This window comes from Anastrepha ludens, chromosome 2 (genome assembly GCF_028408465.1).
Source record: "Anastrepha ludens isolate Willacy chromosome 2, idAnaLude1.1, whole genome shotgun sequence".
Taxonomy (NCBI): domain Eukaryota; kingdom Metazoa; phylum Arthropoda; class Insecta; order Diptera; family Tephritidae; genus Anastrepha; species Anastrepha ludens.
In genome coordinates, this window is record NC_071498.1 from 171,144,213 (window position 1) to 171,168,363 (window position 24,151).

At 38.9% G+C, this 24,151-nt stretch overlaps 1 protein-coding gene across 1 annotated transcript in view; it reads right to left on the bottom strand.

Annotated features, from left to right (window-relative positions):
• The window catches only part of LOC128855858 (limbic system-associated membrane protein), a 122,652-nt gene that overhangs the window by 21,723 nt on the left and 76,778 nt on the right, over positions 1-24,151 (bottom strand). The window contains exons 4-7 of the mRNA XM_054091070.1: positions 23,099-23,249; positions 15,984-16,081; positions 12,541-12,662; positions 1,482-1,662 (exon numbers count right to left, since the gene is read on the bottom strand). Coding sequence (XP_053947045.1) covers positions 1,482-1,662; positions 12,541-12,662; positions 15,984-16,081; positions 23,099-23,249 — 552 coding nt within the window. The remainder of the gene's footprint in view (positions 1-1,481; positions 1,663-12,540; positions 12,663-15,983; positions 16,082-23,098; positions 23,250-24,151) is intronic.

The window sequence follows — 24,151 nt, forward strand, 5'->3', positions numbered from 1 at the left end:
ACTAATTTATCTGTTTTTACCATCCACCTTTTATCTTTCCTATCTCTATTCTTTCTACTGATTTCTATCCGGGTGTAGTACAATGATCTATTGACTGAGTGCTTGGACTTGTCCAACCCCCCACAAATCTAATCTAATCTAATCTAACCATTTTTTTAGAATAAAGTTGCACACCTGATAGAGTTCATGAAATGTTTCAATAGCTGAACGAAATGCTGGCCTAAGTGCATTGCAATTGATTTGGAGTACTTCCAAAGCGATAATATCACTTCACTATTTCTGTGCACACTTCCCTTTACTCTAATTTAGTTAGTAAGCAAAATTGTATTTAGAATTAAATAAAAAGCATAAATACGAGAGAATTTTCGTGTGAAAAGGAGATCCAAACACTTTAACAAATATCATAAAAGACTAAAAGCCAATCACAGCACAACAAATTGCTAGCGAAAGCTTTTCAAGCCACTTTTATCCATTTTGCTACCTACTTTTTGGCAATATTGAACGCAATTATTATTATTATTAATACCAGACTTGATAAATAAATAAATTTGAAAAATAAATATTCGAAAAAATATCGGTCATTCAGCTGCTGCGTTTTATTATTTCTACTTCTTCTCCATTGTACTCCAATTTATTAAGCAAATAAAGCTGCGACACGAAAATACACTCAGAGCCAGCACAAAATCCCCAGAGAATTTTTTAATCGCTATGCTTTATGTATTCAAGTAAAACTAAGCTCTGTAATAAAAATTAAATCGAAAAATAACTGCGCTGTGGTTGAGGGCCATATTTGCTGAAACAAAAGGACAAAGAAAGTACACAAAAAGAGAGATATAAAAAATGGCATGAAGGAAAGTGGATTGTGTGTATGTATGTATGAGTGAGCCGTTACCAATAGCCAATTGCTATTTTTCGATTTGGAAATATTTTTGGTATTTTCATTTTGCTTCATTTTTTTCGCTCGCTCTGTCTTTTTGTTTTTTTGTTAAAATACTAAAATGTAGAGAAATAAATAGGTCAGCGACGACGTTGGCAATGTTTTTGGTTTTAGTGAGTTGCAGCTGCAATAACTGCAATTTTCAGATACCCATTTAAAATATGTGTAGTGCAGTGTTTATTTGGATAGTTTTTACTTACATTTCTTCTATGTATATCGAATTTTTTTATATTTTTTTTACATTAAACTCTAGCGAAAATGGCAACATTTGTGATTTATCTGACGCCGCAGTTGTAGTGGCGCGCATTTCACTCTTTCCATTTTCCGTTTATTTACTTTTTGAAAATTGCTGATTTTTCATATTTTCATCTCAATTCAATTTTTCTATGTACACACATTTTTTATTTTTTTAAACTAGACAAGTTTTTGTTTTAATTTTTTTTTATTTTTTTTATTTTTTTCTATTTTTTTTATTTTACTTTTTTGTTTTCATTCCAGTTTTTATTTTTTTATTTTTATTATTTTATTTTGCTTGTCTACTCACCAGCACACGCCTGTAGAGCAGACGCACCTCCTCCAACGGCGGGTAGCTATCAATTTTCCATGTTAGATTGTAACTATCCGATGAGCGACCCCATTTCGGCGAGTAAAATTCAGCTGGGCCTGGACGTCCAGACAACTCCATGTATTTGCGCGAACGTCCGAGTGAGTTATCGGCCACACAGCTGCAATGTAATTGGTATTTATTATTTATTTATTATTACTTGGAGTGTAGAGTGGGTGAAAGCAAGAATTCAGAGTACAAAAAAAAAAAAAAAAAAAAGTCAACGTATACACTAAAATATCCATAAATACCTATGAGTTAGACACACACACATAGTAAAAAAAATAATATAAATATTTTCCTTTCTAACTAATTTTTATAGCCCATCGAACTTTCGCTTTTCACTGAGCTTTTTGTTTTTACACCACTTCCATTTCAGCTTTAGTGTTTTGGGGACAGTAATGACGTCAGCAGGTGTAGCCATAAATCACGGACATATTTTATTTACTTATTTAAATTTTTTTTTTTTACTTGGTCATTTTTATTTTTCCTAACTACGAGAAAAGGTCATCGCATGCGATAATACATTTGCACCGGCGAAATTGCTTTTGACCACATTAAAGTAATTTACTCATCTCTCTTCTCTCAACCGCTTCGCGTGGCTTGTTTAGGTACGAGTGCATAAACAATTAATTTAACATACCTAAAAGTTTATGCTTACTGAAAGTTTATGCGAGTATTAGGCTTGCTGCCAGTGGTAACCAGTTGGCGCTGAATAAAAATTGATGTAAAAGCAAAGAACTTTTTAAAGTAATGGATTTAGGTTTAATTTTTTCGAATAATGATTTATAAGCAGCCAAAAATTGTTGAAATGCTCAAAGCCATATTCGAAATTGACTCGTATCCCATCTAAGTATTGCTACAGGCAGCTTGTGGGGAGTTGGATAGTGGATAGCTTCAATTCGATCATTCAGCAACTTGAAAAGTACTCCATACAAATTGTAAGTGTAGAGGCACTCTTCTTACTTACAGCTCTCTTCTTACATCCAGTTCGCTATCACTTACGTTATCTCTTAATCCCAATAGTAACATTATTCATGAGGAAAGGCTCCTATAGGGGACGTGACGGATAACTACCAATTGTTCCTAATATTGAGCTTATTTGCTTGAATACTCTAAAACTTATGTGACAGTGGTGAACAGTGTTTTGTACGCTTTTGTACGCTGGTTGTTTGTGTTATCATTCGCACGCGCGCTCTCGGACACAGCGAATTTTCGTACGATGATGTTGTGATCGCTCTTATTTAACGCTATTAAAATTGACGGCCACTAAATAGAAAACATTTTTTTGTTGTTCAAAGTATCTCCCACAAAGCGCAATGTTATAACAACAACAAAAATTTGTCTGACATTGCATACAATTTAATATATGTACACCCATTATAAATATAACAAAGCAAATCAAATTTCTGTGAGAGAGGTGCAAAAGAGATCAACATCGCGCCATTTGCTCTTTCTACACTACAATACATCGGAAGAAAATTAAGAAGTTCGCGTGTGCTCACTACTAGTCTAATGCAGCAGTGTTGCTTCTGTATGGAAAGAACATAATATTATATAAGAGCACGTATGAATTGAGAAGTGCAGAAATATGTATATTTTGAGAGAATAAAACGGTAAGCAAGTAGAATTACATACATGACAAATTGTGAGTGGGTGCAAAGTTAAACACAAATTGTCACATATTTTATCACAATTTATCCTTTATTTACGCCAAATCCAGGAACAGACCCATGAAAAGCAAGTCGACACCCATCATCTCTTTATCGACTATAAAGCTGCGTTCGATAGCCCAATAAGGGATTGCCTGTACGCCACCATGTCTGAGTTCGGTATACCAGCGAAGCTCATACGGCTTTGCAGAACGACGTTGAGCAACACAACCAGCCCCGTCAAGGTAGGAAATAACCTCTCCGAGCCATTCAATACCGTTCGAGGTTTCAGACAAGGCGATCCTTCAACTTGCAACCTCTTCAACTTCATGAGGGAAGGGGCGCTCCGAAAAGCAGGTGTGCATCGTAATGGCACTATTTTCTACAAATGTGTCCAGCTCCTTGCGTACGCCGATGAAATTGACATTATCGGCCGCTGTGAGCGAGATGTCACCGCTGCGTTTTCTGCTATCGAAAAGGTATCATCACGAGTGGGTCTGGCGGTGAACGAGGGTAAAACGAAGTATATGCTGTCTACAATGCGGAACACACGGCGTGTAGGAACGTACGTCATTACGGACAACTATACCTTCGAAGTTGTGCCAGAATTTATTTATCTTGGCACCGCCGTTAACAGCAACAACGATATCAGCATGGAGATCAAACGGAGAATCACTCTTGCTAATAGGTGTTACTATGGGCTAAGTAAGCAATTGAGTAGCCGAGCCCTCTCTCGCATGACCAAACTGACACTTTACAAGACGCTCATCATACCCGTGGTGCTTTATGGCGCAGAGGCATGGGTAGTGTCATAAAGCGATGCAGCCGCTTTTGGGGTGTTCGAGAGAAAAGTTCTTCGTAAGATCTTCGGTCTTGTGCGCGTTGGCGAAGACTACCGTTCAAGAATGAACTACGAGCTGTATGAGCTCCACGCCGACATTGACGTAGTTCTACGCATCGCCTGCGTTGGCTAGGGCATGTCGTGCGTAGGCATGAAGAAGCTCCAGCAAAGAAGGTGTTCGAGGGCGAAGTCCAAGGGAGCCGACGCAGAGGAAGACCATTGCTCCGGTGGAAAGACCAAGTGGAGGAAACATTATGCTCGCTTGGTGTATAGAATTGGAGAAGGCGCGCGTGGAGCAGAGGCGCCTGGAGAGAGTGTGAGGCTGAGTGAGGTCGGCCGTAACTCGGTAATGGGTTGTTATGGCCACCTAAGTAAGTAAGTAAGTTATCCTTTAATTTTCATTAGTTAATTTAAAGTTTCAAGTTGTATTCAGAATTTATAAAAAATTTGAGAAAATTTCATCAAAATTCTAAAATTGTTAAACAAAAAAAAAAATTGGGTATACCGTTCTTTAGCCGTAAGATTTTAGTATAATAAAGTACATTTTTGTAGTCGTCCAAGTAGTAGTTTTTGAGTTTTTGTATATCTTTTGGAAAGTTTTTTTTCATTAAACTTTAAAAAAAAATTTTTTTTAAATTAAAACAAAATGCTTTAGTTCATTTAATTGCAGTACTGTATCTGTAGTATAAAATACTAATTAATTTTTGATAATCTTCTTCTTTAACGATGGTGCACATTTTCTCCGTATAAAAAAATGTGTCATACATTCGATATACGGAGAAAATAGGCAACACAGCAATTTTGAAATGTAGCTGAGAGTTTGTAAAATTTTAGTATATCTTTTATTAAGTTTCACATAAATTAAAAATCGGGATACCAAAGACTAACAATGCGAACAATAAAATGTTGAATAAGGCGGCAGAACCGATCAAATATTAGATACAAAATTATTTTGATGTATTTTTTTACCTAAAAATATTTCAACTGCTGGTATTACAAATTAAATTTGAATTGGTAGTTAATTTACTTTTTTAAATAAACAATAGTAATAATAATAGTAAGGATGGTTCCATGTGTAGAAGTCCACGCAAGTGGGGAAAGTTACTGATCGCCATTCACTTGGGAGTGGCCAGGACGATTCTTCTGCATATGGTTCAAGCTCACAACGTCCGGGATTAGCCCACGTATCCTCTGGGTAGCTTCCGAACACCCGTTCGGGAGTGAGCTAACGTGAGAAGGCGAAGCATTCCAGGATAGCTGGTTGTGCGCTGGGCTTGGGACCCGTCACGTAAAAACACCCTCCAATGAAAACAGCAACAAAGCCTCGGATGAGAGCTCTCTATACTGATGACGACCGCTGCAAACGAACTAAGGATAATTATTTAAGGGCATGCAACTGTAATGTCCGGTCCCTTAATGGGGAAGGTGCTTCTGCCCGGCTGGTTGATGTCCTCATGAGAGTAAAGGCTGCATCACTGGCATTCAAGAGATACGATGGGCGGGGCAAAGCAAAAAAACCTTAAACCTAAGGACCTTAAGACGTCTACTACAGCTGGCATGTAAAAGATGTTGCATTAGTTGTGGGAGAGGGACTTCGTCGAAAAGCACTGTAGCCCACTCCGGCGGACGAGCGTCTCGCAATAATCTGCATCAAACCGCAATTTTCCAACATCTCGCTTATTTGCGCCCACGCCCCGACGAAAGAGAAGGACGATGCGATCAAAGATTCTTTTGGTGGTTGGCGACTTCAGCGCCGGGGTAGGCAAGGCGAGAATTATTGGCCCCACAGCCTGCAATACCACGCCATAGACATAGCACAGCGAATAAAGATCCAGCGGCTACTCTGGCTGGTCGTCATGTCGTCCGAATGGATACAAGTGCTCCGGCTCTGAAAATGATTGATGCGGTACTAGCGGATGGTAGCAGAGGAAGAACAAGGCCTGCTCTGCGTTGGGTAGTTCAGGTGGAGAAGGAGTTGACTTCACTTGGTGTGTCCAACTAGCGCCAATTAGCACGAGAAAGAGGCGACTGGTGCGCCTGCGTCTTATATAAGACTAATAGATATTTCTCAAAGTTTCAAAAAAAATTGGAGTACTACTCACATTTTGCTTTTTTTACCACAATCTCTCGTTGTGCGTCTAAGTATCGAGAATATTTCAGACATGAAAAAGATCTTCATACGGCGGCCGCCGTATCCGAATAGGTTGGTTCGTTACTACCATTCGGAAATCACAGAGAGAACGCAGGTTCGAATCTCGGTGAAATAGCAAAACTAAGAAAAACATTTTTCTGATAGCGGTCGCCCCTCGGCAGGCAATGGCAAACCTCCGAGTGTATTTCAGCCATGAAAAAGCTCCTAAAAAAACATTTGGTCGGTTTAAAACTGTAGGTCCCTCCTTTGTCGGAACAACATAAAGACGTACGCCACAAATAGGAACAGGAGCTCGGCCACATACCCAAAAAATGTGTACGCTCCGATTATTTATTTTATTTATTTTACTGTGACTACAGCAGGATTACCCGTACATGTCTGGGTAATGTTTGTGCTCCCACAACAACAACAACAACTCTATGTTGCCTTTGTTATAAATATTTTTTTTATTCTTTAGCAATGCTGCTGAAGTGTCTGTTATTGGCCGCATATAAATCCGGCTCGTTCCGCTTAGGTAGAGCCGTCAATCGTGACTGTGACTACAGAGGAAATCTCTAACTTTAGCTCCACCGCTGACAGCGCAATACAGAAGGCCTAAAAATTGCGTTCCCTATAAATCGATCCACCCTCCTGCTTGTAAGTGTAAGTGTTTCGCAGTGCATCTGTGCCGAATATGGAAACATTAGCTTGAACTAAGTTTTCTGCGACCCATACAAGTATTTTATCTTCGGCGACCCCTCGTCAAATTACCTGAAACAAATTTTCGTGGAATATTTTAACCCTCTAATTGCCTTTTTTATTGACCTTTCAGTATAGCTGTTTCGAGAACGCCTCAAAAATGCCCATTTAGATAGAAGTTAGAGGGTTTAAATCTATTAGTGTATTGTATCTAAAAGTGTATTGTCAAATTCTACTGTGGAAGTCTGAGCACAGAAATTCCATTTGAAGTCGTTTTATACCTGAAAATTCCAATAAACTAATTCCTCTTTCGACTGAAATGGTTGTGAAGAAAAAAAAATGGATTATTTTGACTAGTATTGCCTTTGATAATGTTGGGCTGGAGAGCAGCAGGCTAATCACCTACCCTGTCAGAAATCAAATAGATTCGACGAAAACAACGCAAAACTGAGTCTTGTCGAGGTCCTATGCTTCCGAGAGGAGTGAACAAGGAAACAAAAAAATGTTGGGCTGGGAGACGTCTTCTTTCCTAATTACTAAAGATTGTTCGTGTTGCCTCACCATTGTTGGATAGTGCATTTAAGGGGGGAGCCTGGTTTATAAGGTCAAAAAAATCATTTGCTTTTTTTTCGTTTTAAGCGATTCCTAATATATTTCAGAATATTCACACAAAGTTACAGAGCCTAATTCTCAATATTTCCGTAGATACAAAGCCAAAGGTAGGCGAGCGTTAGGTAGTTACGCTGTGACCGGACAGCTATAGTACAAACTTTATCTTCTTTTCTATACTTTTCATTTTTATGATTTCTTTGAATTGGCGTACATGAATGAAAAAATACTAATGAACCTTTTGAAGTGAATCATAGCTTTTTCCCTTCAGTATTAAATTCTCTTTTATTTGAACTAACAAAATAGATAAAAAAAAATTTTTAAATTTTTATACCAAGTTGAAGTGAATTTTTTTTTTATAGAAAGGCATTTTTTTCTTTAAAACCTCCAAAAAGTTGAAATTTTGGAATTTCTCTCAGTTTTCTTAGTTCATCTAGAATAAAAAATCATGATAATTAGAAATCCTTTTGAATTTTTTGCTTTAGATAATACAATAATTACGAGCTGTATCTTGTACGCCAGTTGGAAACTCCAGCGTTGCAGCGCTCTACTAATTTCGATGTTAAACATTTTTTTCAACTTATTTTAACAGTACAAAAATTTTTTATACTTTTTAAATGTTCACTAAAAGATAGAAAGAACTTTGCGGTGCTAAATTATTTTTTCCTTAAAAAACCCGACTGCCCCCTTAATTTAGTGCTTTGGCCCACTGTTCCATCACACCACAGTTGCTCAGCTACGATTTTGTTAGCTGCAGCATCGTTTTTATTAAGATTTTGTTTTAGAGAATAACTTTATGCTCGCTTATATATACGCCTACACACACATACATACACACACACACATGCCTTCACATGAGCATATCTAAGTTCATAATTAATTTACCGCCTTCGACAAGAGGCATCCCCTAATCAAACGATGAAAGCTGCTTGAAGTGTGAGAGTGCCTTCATTGCCGCCTTCCCGCAGCTACAACTAAAAACTAATTTCATAGCGAAAACGTAATTTCCTTTTCGATTTGGCACAGACAGTCACATCAGCAGCCACTCAACTCCACTCAATTCACAGCGCCCGAGACAGACAAGCGAGAACGGACAACGGCTAACGGACAACGGCCAACGCCCTTTCAAGCACAAGCAGACGCATGTGAGGAATTATGCTTCCATGTCTGTATTTTTGTGTAGGAGTGGCAGTTCACCTATACAGACATACGTACATATTATATGTTGATATGTCAAAGAGCTCATTGGCGTGTCAGAGATTTAACTTGAACTTCACATCACTTCACTAATCTCAGAGCTGTTGTCGTCCAACTTTTGTTTGAAATGCTCAGCTGCAACCAATACGGCAACTTCCGTTGGACTTTCTACTTTTCTGGTTTGTTGTTTTCAAGCTGTTTTTTTTTTTTTTTGATTTTTTTTGTTTTTTCCTTTGCTGCTAATATGCTTTTGAGGCAGACAGTTTGACATTGATGGGAAAAAGTTGCTTGCCCACACATGCATGGCGGTGATTGTATCACCTGCCGAGATTGTTGGCTTATGCTGGCTGACAGTGCATGTGTTCGTGTGTGTGCGTGTGTGTGGGTGCATACAAAGTACATGGAAAGTCATGTGACAGTGTTCATGATTTGACTTCAAAAACTTTGTCGTCCAGTTTAGAGAACGAAAAAAAAAATACAAAAAACAGGTGAATTCAAAAAGTACTCTACTAACTCAATTGAGTAAATCAGCGCCGTAAGCGGTAACAAGCAAATAAGCAGGTAGAGTGGGCTGGAGATGAGTAGAAAATGATACAGTGGAAGGCAGAAAGTCAGTGATGCGTTTCTGTTGCCGACGGATAATGCGCACATTTCCTATATTCTGCTTCGGCCTTTGATGTACACTCCGCACTCTCCATTCTTGGCATTCTCAAATCTATCAGATATCGCTGGCTCTGCTTTGTCTTACTCACTATTTAATGCTGTTTGCTTTACTTGCCTAAGGTTTTGGGATTTTTTTTTGTTTTTTTTTTCTTATTTTTTTCACGTAAAGCGCTTAATTTTACGAAGAGTGTGTCGTTTTAGAGGCAGATAAGCACATATGAAAAAAATAAAAATATAGAATAATGTTTGTAAAATCGATGAAATTGACTTTTTTGATAAATCACTTTCTTTTACAGATAATATAATATCTGGAAATTGGGCGCCGCCACTCTCGTGTTAATGGCATAATCTCGTGACCAAATTCTTTCGCCCCTCTCGCAGTAAAACTGGTTATATTTTGGCAAAAACCCAACAAGTGCTGAGTTCGAACAGCTCTATGATCATCAGCTTTGTTGGCGTGACGGTCCGGATTGAACCTTGGCCTCCCTCAATAACTTTGAGCAAGTATCTCGATCCGCTGCAGTCATCCTCCAGTTTTAAAGCGCAAAGGTCTTGACGTCGAGCTGCTCAATCATCATCCGCATTGTTGGCGTGACGATGCGGATTGATTCTTGGCCTCTCTCAATAATTTCGACCAAGTATCTCGATCCTCTGCAGTCATCCTCCAGTTTTAAAGCGCAAAGGTCTTGACGTCGAGCTGCTCAATCATCATCCGCATTGTTGGCGTGACGGTCCGGATTGATTCTTGGCCTCCCTCAATAACTTTGAGCAAGTATCTCGATCCGCTGCAGTCATCCTCCAGTTTTAAAGCGCAAAGGTCTTGACGTCGAGCTGCTCAATCATCATCCGCATTGTTGGCGTGACGATGCGGATTGATTCTTGGCCTCTCTCAATAATTTCGACCAAGTATCTCGATCCTCTGCAGTCATCCTCCAGTTTTAAAGCGCAAAGGTCTTGACGTCGAGCTGCTCAATCATCATCCGCATTGTTGGCGTGACGGTCCGGATTGATTCTTGGCCTCCCTCAATAACTTCGACCAAGTATCTCGATCCCCTGCAGTCATACCCCAGTTTTAAAGCTCAAAGGTCTTGGCGTCGAACTGCTCAATCATCATCAGCATTGTTGGCGTGTCGGTTTGGGTTGAACCTTGGCCTTCCTCAATAACCTCGACCAAGTATCTCGATCCTCTGCAGTCATCCTACAGTTTTTCAGTGCAAAGATCTTGGCGTCCTCATTAACTGTATCAATTCAGGTTTTCCTTGGGCGATCCCTCTTATAACGCACATATAGCTTACTATTCCAGATCTTTTTTGCAATTTCGCTTGGGTCCATCCTCAGAACATGTCCAGCCCTCTTAAGACGTTGAAGCTTGATGTAGTCGGCGATTTGGCAGACGTTTTATGCTCAGAATCTCTGCCGAAAATAATCTAAAGCAGGCAAAACTCACTAACGAGATGATCAGTGATTCCATCGGCCCGTACACCTCAGGTTTTCTGTGTGCAAAGGTGTTTCAACAATGGCTTGTGAGCCGCTATCGCGTGTTGAGTCATATTTTTTGAAATAAATTGGACTAATTTGCAAACGTTGTTCTAACGAGAGTCTAAAGGTGAGGACTTTCTCAGCCAAAGTAACCGCAAAGCCAGGATGCAGAGAACACACAAGGAAGTAAGAAGTGGCGCCTTCCAAAAACCGTTGCTTTGTTTTCAGTAAATTTAGCAATTAACTGACGTCAGTGTAGAAAGTAGACACATCTTTTTGTGAAAATGTGTACATGCACGATTTATTTGATCACTTTTCTATTCATTCCTCACTCAAAGGAAAAGTGTGCGTGGCCTAACATTTGGAGACAGGGTATGGCAAACATGTTTTCGCATGGCTCGAAGTTGGACGGCAGAGTTGGTGGGGCCGTATTCTGTGAGGAGCTCCCCATCAAGCTCAAATAGTAGGCTTTCAGATCAGTGTAATGTTTTTCAGGGGGAAGAAGCCGCATTTAAGGAAGCAGTGGGTGGGTTGCTCACTTCAGTAATTACTGTAAAGGATATAAATATCCACCCCGAGAGCCAAACGTCAATTAAGACCTTGGACACGTTGTTCATGTATTCAAAATTAGTTGGGAAGTGTCTGACTTCTCTCTCGATTGCATCCGTATACTTCGATATGAGGCTCATTTGGATTTCCGGTCACAGCGACATAGAGGAAAACTGCTGGGCTGATGAGCTGGCTAGACAGCGGATTCCGAAGACGGTTTCATGAGAGGATTGGGGTTCCCTTGAGAACCTGTGGTCAGCTCCTGGAAGGATGGGCTTCGCATCAAGTCAGTGAGCGCTGAGCTAGTACGCAAACATGCAAAGTCGCGAGGTCCCTCTGGTCATGGATAAATCGTGAGAGAGTTTCTAAGACTACCAAGCCCGCAGCTGTCGAATTTTGTAGGTATCCTTACGGGATATTGTCCGCTATGTGTCCACGCAGTGAGACTTGTGATTGCTTCAAACCCTTTCTGCAGAAGTTTCTTCTTTTCAGCTGCTCTGTTTTGGACAGGCAAAGGTTTAGACATCTGCGCTCTTACTTTTTCGCTACACCAGCGGATATGGCGGGTTTAAATATCACACACAGTTGGTGAAATTCATCAGCAGCTTAAAGCGGGTAATGCGAACATAAATTGCCACTCTTGGTCGTCATTCTATAATGCTAAGCCCCTTCTTACTTTCTTTCCACCTGCCTGGTTCCCTTCCACTTTTTCCCTCCCCTCCACCTGTTTGATATCACAGCGGACAAATTTGGAATATTTGTCCAAGTGGGCCCCTCGCAAAGGCAGCCATTTATGTCATCCCTCTCTTATTAATCTGTCATTTTTGACTCTTACCATTCTATCATTTTATCATTTTGACTCTCCACTCAGTTTCCCTCACTCCTCCTCTTCTTTTCATTTGTTTATCTTCTGCGCTAACGTCACGCCCCTTGAGAAGGTGCAATCTTGCAAGCCATCATTCCTGCCTACAAGCAATTGAGAATTATGAAATCAGCGCACATATAAAACGATACTCCGCCTCTAAAACAAACACCCTTTGTGCTATACTTTCTTATAGCCTCTACTTCGTTAGCTGCTTTTTAATATTTTGTATTTTTTTTTTTATTTGCTAATTTTTTTTTTAACAAAGTTTTCTTTTTTTTGCCTGTTTTTGTTTTTGTATATCCATCATCACTCACCTGTAGTTGCCAAAGTCCTCCTGCTGTATGTGCCGTATGGTGAGCGTGTGTCGATTTCCTCTTGTTGACATAATTCGCCTATCGGTCGTTTGTATCGGAAATGAGTTTTGGTACCAGGACACCTGCAGCGAACGAAAAAGTGAGAGAAAAAGAAACAGTTCAAAAACATGAAAGCAATGTATAGCAAAAACTATGTAATAAAAAAAACGCACACACAGATATACCAACACGCATTCATGGATACACTCTCTTACAAACCGAACAGATTTGGACAAAAATTTAGCGAAATGAAAAAATAAATATAGCTGCGTTTGGGAGCCGCCACGTAAAAATCCCCCCAAATAAAAAGGAAACAACGGCCAAAATCGCGGCCAAATGAAGGTAATTAAATTTTCCATCATTCTCTGATACTTCGAATTTCATAAAAATGTAAGGTTTTCAAGATATTTACATAAAGGGTGGTTAAGTTTCAAGGGCCGGTGTTGATTTTGAATAAAGTACAATACAATTTTTTTAGGAAATTATTGTCATTTCTCTTTATTATGATAATATTGGAATGGCTTAATTACGTGTTGAACAAAATATCGGCCAAATGACCGCCACGGCCTCGGCGGCACACCTCCATCCGATGATCTAAATTTTACACCTTTTCTTTCATTGACGTTTATGTGGGGCTCACATTCAACATCGGTCTTAGAAATTTAACTACCCTTTATTTAAACAAAAATGGCATTTCGAGCTCAGTGACCGATTTTACCTAGGAGTTGAATGAACTGATTGAACTTTTTTCTCTGTAAAGTAGTGTAAGTTATGGTAGAGAGAAAAATAACAAGAAAAAAAGAACACCAATGCTCCGATATGACATGTCGCGCTGGATACACAAACTTTTTCCACTAGCATTGTAATAGAAAATTCTGCATTAATTGAAAATATGTTTTTGTTAGCAAACCCATAGATAACTACTTAATTTCGCCTTGTATGGAAACACATCTAAGTCTTTTACTAAAGTTCGTTTTCGGCCCACTTGGTGATGCCCAATTGCAGGACCTGTCGTCTGGTTAATGTTTCTTCGTTCTCAGCGGGATCGGCAGCCACAGCAGTGATATTCGCGAGCGAGAGAACAATCCGGTGACAGCCATGCGCTATAAGATCTCGTGCGGTTTCAGCTTATTCAAGTCGAGCAGCTAAGCATCGGAAAGTTACGCTAATTAGCGTGACAAGATTAGGAAATCAAAGCCTTTATTACGCTGCGCCAACAACGCCGACCGATTTTCGATCAAAAGAAATTGTGTTGTTTCGCCGCTCTTGCGGAGTGTAGCACTCCATTACCTATCTGTTTGCATACTCTGCTTTACGAGTTTTGTTTAGTTTAATCTCTTTCTCTCTCATTATTCGCGGCAGAGTTCAAAGCATCAGAGGCAGGAACGTCAGCATACGAAATAGTCGAAGAATCACCTACAGCAGAAAGTCCAACATTCTCTGCACACCCAACGTTACTAACAAGAGCATTAGCTGTATTTTTAAGCACAGCAGCAGCTACCTCTGACGCCGACGTTGACTTGGACTTCGCTCGCACTGCATTATTGCAGTTATCAGCATTAGAGTTTAGCACAGTGAATGCAGCGGAATTCTCTCTCAAGAAAAAAATATTAAACTAATATTTGAGTTTTGTAAAAACATACATATTCATAAGTTAATTTAGTCTTTCCTGTAATTTACATACATTCTAAGCCGATAGCCCTGGCAGCTAGTGCTTAATTAATTATAATTTTAATTGTAATTAATTTAAATGATAAATAAATAAATAAATAATTCTCTCTCATTGGGCGATACGCTGATAGGCGAAGTTGGAGACAAATTAACCAAGAGAGGCTGTTCAGTTATTACAGTGCTACCTTCGCTGGTGAATTTGCTTTTCGCGACTTCATGTTTCGTTTTTGCATTCCAATACTTGCTATTTATTTTGCATTACTTCAATGGGATTGGTTCTGCTTGCATAGTTAACAACAACATTGCGTAAACTTGTAAGTTCCGAAGTTAACGAAGAGAAGACAGCATTATTATTATTGTGATTACGCATAGAGAGTGAATCTCAGCAAACAAGCTATCACACTTTTGAGATAATTGAGAATTAACGCTACTCAGAGCATTTGCCACATTAAGTGATTGCGCATTTTTGAAGCGCAGAGCATTCAAAGTTTTAAGTTATATGTTGACTATTGGATTTATCACTTCAATTGTCACTGTGCTCCAAGTTTTTATCAGCAATAGAGACAGCATTAGGGGGCGGAGTACGAATAGATGCCCGACGCTCAAGTGAACGACAAATTGTAATAATAGTTTTTTTTTAATGTGAGCAGAAAAACAAGATCAGCCAATGACATGCTGTCACATTTCAGAGAGTTGCTGCGTGGACTTGTAGCAGACAGTTTTGTGCTTATCTCGAATTCTTTCAGACGATTTAATAAATAAATAAAAATGTTCGATTTTTAAAAGAGAGATTTGATTAGTTTTAACACAATTAACAATTTTGTAACTGTGATAAACCTTCACATGAAAGAAAAAACGGAGGCACTTTATTTTTGCAACTTTTTAATATATTTTATAGCCATGATTTTACGTGTTTATTTACTTATGGGCTTATATTTATTTTATATTTGGTACATTTTTATAGACTGAAGAGCAAGTCCTTTTTGTCGAAAAATGAGAAAGGTGCAACAGGATTGATCGAATCGGTGTTGGTAACTCGTTCAGCGGCAAATATAGAACATTTTTAAAGTAAAAAAAGACAATTTTGAAAAGTGTTTTTTCAATAATTTAAGGAATTTTATTCTTTCTTCTTTTTTTAATTTCGAGGAAAATAGGTTTGTGTTCAAGATTTGTTTTGGTTATAATTCAGGCCGACTTGAAAAAATGTACAATAATTTCTAAAAAATAACGCCACAAGTTTTCTTTATGGTTCACTGACTAAGATGTCCTGTGCGGAAATTCAAAATAAAAAATTAAAACTTTCTTCTCATCTTTATCTTTAGGGTGATCATTTGTAAGCTATTTAAACAAAGAAAAAAAAAAATTCAGTCCCAAAATGGCTCCTCGATAAGAGGGTCGCATAGACTTATCGAGTAAAATTAAAATAAGCCCAGAGTGTAAAATGTGTCAATGAGTAAGGAAACTACCGTAGTAACGGTAAAGGCAAAAAGAAGCTGCCGTACTAACGGCACAGAGAAGTACAGTTTTATGATAAAAAAATAAATAAAAAGAGTTGAATACTCTGGCATTTTATGGGGTTTCATGTCACCATTTAAATTATAGTTACAAAAACAAAAATTCCGAAATTCTATCCAACTCCACACTCGCATTCTGTATATTGCTAGACTTACATACCTATGACAAAATACTTATAAGTGAACTAAATATATCCTTTTTTTAGTTAATCAACTTACCGTGCCCACTGGATCAGCGAAGACTATGCACACCAGCTTGGCCTCAAAGCCTTCACCCGAATGTATCCATGACTTTTCCACTTGTATGTCTGGCGGATCTGCATATCAAACGGTAGAAAAGCGTAAAGTAAATAAATCACATGTGTACAGTTACAGTTATTACATACAAAAAAAGGAAAAAACTATTTAATTGACTCTGCAATAAAGGAATTCCATAATTGCTGAAATATTTCGCATACGTCCAAACCAAGTGAAAAGCACGTCTCTACAATGCAAAGATCCATAAAAGAAAAGCACAAAAAAAAGCAACAGTATCATTTATCTGCACTTGAGGGACTCGTTACGTGTAGAAATTGCAGCGAAGAGTTGGTGAAAAATGGAAACTTGTTTTCCAACGCAAAAATATCTTTAAGAGCATTTTCATTTTCTTGCGCACTCGCACTTCCCCTGCATTGCCGCTATAATAAAGGGTGGTTACATTTCAAGGGCCGGTATTGAATGCAAAGCACACCTAAAAATCAAGTGTTTCTCTGCATTTCATTTAACATTTTTCAATTTTAGACCAACTCAATTTCAACCATGGAAAGATACACAATCGAGCAGCGCGTTAAAGTTATTCAGGCTTATTATGGAAATGGGCGTTCAAGTCAAAATGCATATCGCGCACTTCGTGATTTTTTCGGTCAATTTAATCGTCCAAATGTGCGTACAATCGAAAAAATTGTGCAAAACTTTGAGCAAACCGGGTCTGTGGGAGATGTGGAAACAACAGTGCATGCTCGTACAGCTCTTACTGCAGAAAATATTGCTGCTGTTCGCGATAGTGTGGTTGAAGAGCCGTCCACCTCAACTCGTCGTCGTGCCCAACAATTGTACCTCTCACGCTCGTCGTTGATGAGCATTATGCATAAAGACTTGCATTCACACGCTTATAAGGTGCAATTGACTCAAGAACTAAAGCCTTTTGATGAATGGTGGCAGGAAATGGCAACAGTGAATGACCAGTTTTCGAAGAAAATCATCTTCAGTGATGAGGCACATTTTCACCTCAGTGAATTCGTCAGAAGAATTAAGCAGAATTGCCGCATTTGAGTGAATGATATTCCAAGAGTGATTGCCAAAAAACCAATGCACCCACAAAGAGTGATTATTTGGTGCGGCTTATGGGCCAGCGGCATCATTGGGCCGTATTTTTTCCAAAATGAGGTCGGTCAGGCAGTTACTGTGAATAGTGTTCGCTATCGTGAGATGATAACGAACTTTTTATAGCCCGAATTGGAAGATATGGATGTAGACTATATGTGGTTTCAACAGGATGGTGCCAGTTGTCACGCTCTTTTGCGCAAAAAATTTGATGGCCGAATAAATTCACGTCGCGGCGATGTCAATTGTCCGTCAAGATCATGCGATTTGACACCGTTGGACTTCTTTCTTTGGGGTTATTTGAAAGAAAAGATGTACGTCGCTAAACCAGCAACAATTCAAGAGCGAAAGGATGAGAAAATTCGGCACATTAATGGCATAGAACCTCAATTATGCCTCAGCGTCGTCGAAAATTTGGACCATCGGCTGGAGGTGTGCTGTCGAGGCCGCGGCGGCTATTTGGCCAATATTTCATTCAATGCGTAATTGAGCCTTATCCGTATGATCATAATAAAGAGAAATGTTAGTAATTTCTTAAAAAAATTGTATTTGATTCAAAATCAACACCGGCCCTTGAAACTTAACCACCCTTTAGAGCGCAGAAATGAAGAACAAAAAAACACAAAAAAAAAACAAAAACGAAATAGTTTTATTGCCAGAAGAAACGTAGCATTATGAAGAAAAATGCGCATTGCTCGCATGTGAAAATTCATGAAATTTCCAACTGATTTATCAAATATAAGTTTCCACTTTTCAATTTGAATGAGGCATGCAGCGTAACGAATTGTTCGCCGGAATGAAGTGAGTGCAGGAACGTAAGCGATAGTAGAGGTGGAATTGAGGGGGACGTTAAGGTGCACATATACTCACACACACACACATACGTATGTGTACACACACCATGCAAGTTTTGGCTGCTACTTTTCTTGCCACTACCACCCCAAGACTTTTTGTGCGCAGTTTTTGTTGTCCGCATACGGTTCGTTTACGACTTGTTGGCCTTTCTGCATTTGCGTGAGTTTGTGTGTTGTGTTGGTTATCTTTTCTGCCGTCTTGAAGTTATTTGCATATCGCGCAATGCTGCCACTTAAAATTGTTCGCTACTTTTTCGCACGCACTCAACACTTTTATCAGCGACTTTGAAACATATTCTTGAAAGAAATTTCGCTTGCTGCTCAAGTGTTGGCGCTGCGCTTGCTTATACACACACACACACACACACACACTTACATATGTGCATGTATGTTCGCTGCTCTTCTTCTTTCATGCATATTTTTCGCCTTTCATTTATTTGTAAATTTATCTTTTGAAGCGCATAATCATTCTCGAAAGTTCTAGGGGTACATAGAATTCTCTATGTGGGTACAAATGTAGACAAAGCGGAAAAAGCGAATTTTTGAAGCTTTCAACGCGTGCATGATAAATGGCGAAATGCCTGCAAGTAAAGCGTGAAGACAGCAAATCGACTGAGAACATAACTAAATCGAATTGTGGCGGCGGATTTGGCGGTGTGGAGAAAAGTATGACATTTTTTCCCCTTTTTTTGTCAGTATATTATGGAATATTGTTGTTGTAAATATGCATTGCTGCTATATAATTCAGTTTGAAAAAATTTTGATAGCTGCTGCGCTTGTTAAGCATTCAGTTACAAGCACATTTATGAAGGAAATTGGACGGCTTCGAGTGGCGTAAGAGCTTTACTACACGGCTGCTGGTACGGGGCGTATGAGTAACAAAATGCATGAAGTGACTTTACCGCGAAAAAACGTACCGAAAATGTGGGTAATTGTGCATTTTAAGTCTTACTTGCGCTGTATGGATGGCGAGAAATTCAAAAGGGGTTTCTCAAATGCTACTAATTCGAAAACTTAATTTTCACTTTTATTTTTGCACAGCGAACTTTTTTTATCCACATTGAAAAACTATATTAGTAAATTTGCAATATTTGCACAAAGAATACCAAATGGTAAATGCTTCTAATAAAATTGGTAACTATACAGCGCAAGAAGACTCCAGGTATTTGCTGACGCATATTTTTGTTAAACAATTCAATGAGAGATGGGGTAAAAGTGGTGGCGTATGCTGATTTTTTTTGTTTTTTTCTTTTGCCGGGACAACTAGCAGGTACAGCACTCAGACCTTAATTAAGTCCATTGTACTACACTGGGATTCCCTTTTAATTTTCTGTAAATTTACCCGATCTCCGAAGAAATCTACGTAGATCTTGTGGTGCCAAGGAGCCAAGATGATCGCTTCTTAACTCATCAGTGCCAAGGACCTCAAACCTGATTCGAGCGAAGGCGGGGCAGACGCACAAGAAGTGGTCCACCGTCTCATCCTCCTCTTCACAATCTTTTCCATGAGCTTCGCTAATAGAAAGTGGCTCGTCATTAGTCCAACCAACTGCTTACAGTCCCCTCTGCTTAGTGACAGTCGGTAGGATATGACAGGTAACATCAGTTTTGTCCGTCTGCAGCCTCTCTGAGACTGCGAAGCTCGCTTCTGGGTGAAAGTAACCCATTTGCTAACCGTGGCTGCAACTTTATGGTTGCATAAGCCATTTATATGACACATTGTATCATACGGATCGGTAGTTGGGTAGAAAGCTCTTGGAAGAGACTATAATATCAAGCTACCTAGCAGAATACAAAGATCAGTCTGTGAATATAGTCGGGGATCGCGTCCTAGTGAGGCCCTTAATGCACTGACTCATGTAATTTCGGTAGATCTTCATATCAAAAAGATGGCTACAATGAGTATATTTAGGTTAAAAGTAGCGTATACCTGGAGGTAAACAACTTAATGTCATACCAGTCTTTTATTGCGACAAACCCAGTATACCTTGGGGAGGACTGATAACTTTGTGCCAAGGGAACTTTTCCAATAGGAACTTCACCACTCTCTTTCCATCTCGGGGGAAATGGGGAAGCTTGTAGACTACTAAACATAGATTTTTCTTTTATCTGCAATCCAAGCACTGGATTCAGTTACAACATAACAGAAATAGCCTAAGCACCTTGCGAGTAAACCATGAAGCTACCTTAAACTGGATTTTGGGACATCGGTACAATCGGTAGGAATAGCCTCACCACCTTGAGTGAAAACCATAATATTACCTTAATCTGGGTGCCGGGACATCGGAACATTAAAGGTAACAAAAAAGCAGATGAACTGGCAAGAGGGGGATCTGCCATGAATAACGCTCTTGCAGAATCGGTATTCACACCATTAAGTGCAGTCAAGAGTGCAATTTCACTAAAATACCTCCGAATCGCAGATTGTAGATGGAAAGGCGAGACGAAATGCAAAATTAGCAGAACGTTATGGCCCAGCTACAACCTCAAGCAATCGCCATTACTAACTAAGAATGAAACGACGGGACGCCTGGAGACTAACGACAGTCATAACTGGCTTTTGGTGTATCGGATAACAAGCAGCCCAAATTTTTCGGTTACTATTACAGCGTCAGTTTGGCGTCGACCTTTAGCAAACACTTGCCTACGTACTGAGAAAACTGACGTTAGACGCTTTTGCTTTTTATACTTTTTCACGGTTTTTTCTCGTGTGACATTCGTGGATAAACAGCTTTCCTTCAATACTGACGCCGCCATCACTAAGAGAAAGTGCTTGTCTCTTATCTTTGCAGAATTTTGCTACAGCTTTCAGCAGTTGAAAGCGATCTGCAGCAGTGCTCAATTTGTTTACAATAGGAGCTACGCTTTTATTGTTTGGTCGTAACCGGAAAGCAGAACGTACAGGCGCTAGTTTTACTTGAAACGCTTGGCACAGCTTGGAGATCTCATTTAGAATGTCCTCATCTTTCCTTATAGGCAACCCACTAATAATCACATCTGATGATATTGCAATACATTTAGTTGTTGGGTAAGTGCATATACCTCGCTGCGCAATTTGTCTATAGTACATTAGCACATTTCAGTTCAGTTTTTTTTACGCGCTCTTCTATGTGCTTAACTACCGACTTCAAGTTCATAACATCCACTGACAACTAAGCGAAATGCTCCATTACTCGCTCTTCCGATTCTCTTAATCGTAATGTTATTTTTTCAATGATGCTCTGCTTTTGTGATTCTAGGCGACTCTCAAATTTCGCAAGCCACGCATTGAGAGCAGCGCTTGATGCATCGGTACTAAGAGACTCACAATAGATATTGTCACAGTTGTAAACAACCGGAGAAAAAGGGAACAATCCTCCATTTCCTCTGCGAAGGCCCTGCCCTATGTAAGGACAGAATCTTAACCCTGGACAAACTGCTGTTCGAGAATCTGGAACAGCTGTCTTGCTCAGATGTCAACAACCAAATAAGATTCCTAAACCGCACAGACTGGATATAGTCTTGATGTTAATAACTGTTAAACAAGTTGGTAACGAGCATGTGGCAACAAAATGCTGCGTGGATTCAGGAAGAATTACCACTCTAACCAACCAACCAACCAAGACATAGTCAATGGAACTATAGAAATTTAATGGGATACATTTTTTGCTTTGTAAAGAAGGCGCCTGCCATTCTCTGTCAAAAGCTTGAGATATGTCACGAAAAGCTGCTGTGTAAAATTCCTTATGTTCGAACGCGTTACTTGTATTTTCGAGAAGACGGTGCGCTTGGAGTGGAAACCAAATTGGTGTTTGGAAATAAACAATCCATTGGATGAATTCCAGGGACAATCTTTTAAGAAATAAAATTTCCATTGGTTTGGTGCTAAGCGGCAGTAAACTTATCGGACGGTATGATTTGGGATTATTTGCGTCCTTCCCTGGTTTTAAAATCATGATTATTTGAGCAACTTTCCACTGAGTTGTGACAAAGCCTTTCTGCATGATTGGGTGAGAAATATTTTTGCAGCTTTTGGTAATTCTCTTAAGAGTTTTGCTGTTATTAAATCGTAGCCAGGCGATTTTTTGGTTTTAACTGGAGTACAACAGCTTTTATTTCTTTTCTTGTACATTTCCTTCCATTTGATGAGTTTTACCGAAGAGTTTGATGCGTTTTATCTGAAGTTATATATTAGGAGTTATTTCATCTTGGTTGAGAACAAAACTTTAGTGAGATGTAGAGCAAAGCAATTCGCTTTCACAGCGTTCGTTGTCGCTCATGTTCCATCTGTTCAAAAGATAAGATGGCTCACTTTGATCGAATTCTATACCGAAATCTATAAATCATATGATCAAAAAGTACCGGGTTGACTGTTTACTTCGATTGCCAAGGCGTAGTGCACCATGAGTACCTTCTATCGGCCCAGACAGGCAATAAAAAATATTACTTATCCATTTTGAAGCGTTTGAGAGATGCTGTAGATGGCAAACGACCGGAAATGAGGGCAAACCATTCCTGCATTTTGCATGATGATAACGCGCCATCGCACCGAACCCAAATTGTGCTGGACTGTTTGACCAAACACCAAGTAAATACCATCGTGCAAGCACCGGATTCACCTGAAATGATCCAGTGCGACTTCTTTTTATTTCCCAAGTTGAAGTTACTACTTCGTGGAAAGAGATTTCAGTCGGTAGAGGAGATCAACGAGAATGCGACGAAGGAGCTGAAGGTCATCGCTTCGTCGGCCTACCAGGGGTGCAGGGAGGACTGGGTTAAGAGTTGGCAAATGTGTTGCTTCAGACGGGTCATATTTTGAAGCAGGTAAAATGAATTTGCTAGAAATTTAACTCTGTTTTGTTTTATTTTAAAATATTCTGTACTTTCTGATCATAGAATTAAATTTTAATGAAATATAATTTCAATTGGCATTTGTAGTTACTTACAAAGCAAACTAATAAAATCTTTGAACGCATTTTGTATAGTTGCACTTAAATTATCCCATTTTTGTTATCCACTTTATTGCATTTGCACATTCGTATATCAAAAATTCATCCCAAATCTATACCTTAATTTCATTTTATTTGCCACTTCAAAATAGCTTGGCTTTATGGTAATTTTTTTTTATATTTTACTTACATAAAACATCCAACCGCATATCGACTGTAACCGGATCACCGACTCCATTGTCTGCGGTGCATTGATAGACTCCAGCCTGTTGACGCTCGAGTTTCTCCAGTGTCAAAATTGGACCGTCGCCAATGCGTGCCGATGATTTGCCAGCGCCACTCTGTGAATGTGCAAACAAATAGAAATTGATTTTTTAGTTTTTTATTTATTCATTGAGATTAATTTCCTATGTGTGTGCTTTACTTAAGTCAAGAATTATTCTGTGGGAAATTTTTAAAGCATGTAAAAATACTTAGACTTAAGGCTTAGAATACTTAATATACTGAAAATGGAGTACAGAATACAAAATTGTAAATATTTTGTAACGTTATTTGATTATCTGAACAAACTTATCTGAATTGGGAATAGAAAGCATATTGAAGCATTTTATACTCACTGAAAATTGAAAGAAATCTACGGAAGTATTTTAAGCCAAAAATGCATATTTATTTATGAAATATGCAAAATTTCAACTCTGATTGAAATATGTAGGTTTGACGGATTGGCCTATGTAGGCAGACATACAGTAACTCGTATCTTATTTGATACAGATACGATTATTCTGTAAAGTCTTCTATATTCCATAATATTTAGCGTGAGTTAGTCTTGGAGTAATTAATTTAAATTTGTTAATAATTCAGTACATAATTAAACGCTTTATGTATGAAAATCGTGCGGTAAATAAGGGACGACATGCCCTATATAAAATTTTCACAGAAAAAAATGTCAGTGGCTGGGTGCGCCAAGTGCATAAAAATCCAACAACGAGCTCTCCAAAATTAACTGAAATGGCGAAAAAGGATTTAGGTAAGACCTGCCATCCAGAAGCTGTTCGAGGCGTATTGATGGAAGCAAATTTAAATGACAGAATAGTTCTCAATAAACCTTTCGTAAGTGTGTGGAAAAGAAGTAAGAGATTGCATTTTGAACATGGCGATCTATATAAGACCCCACCATTTTGCAGGACCGTACTTTTTATAGACGAGGTAAAATTAAATTTATTTGGAAGAGATGGCTGATCTT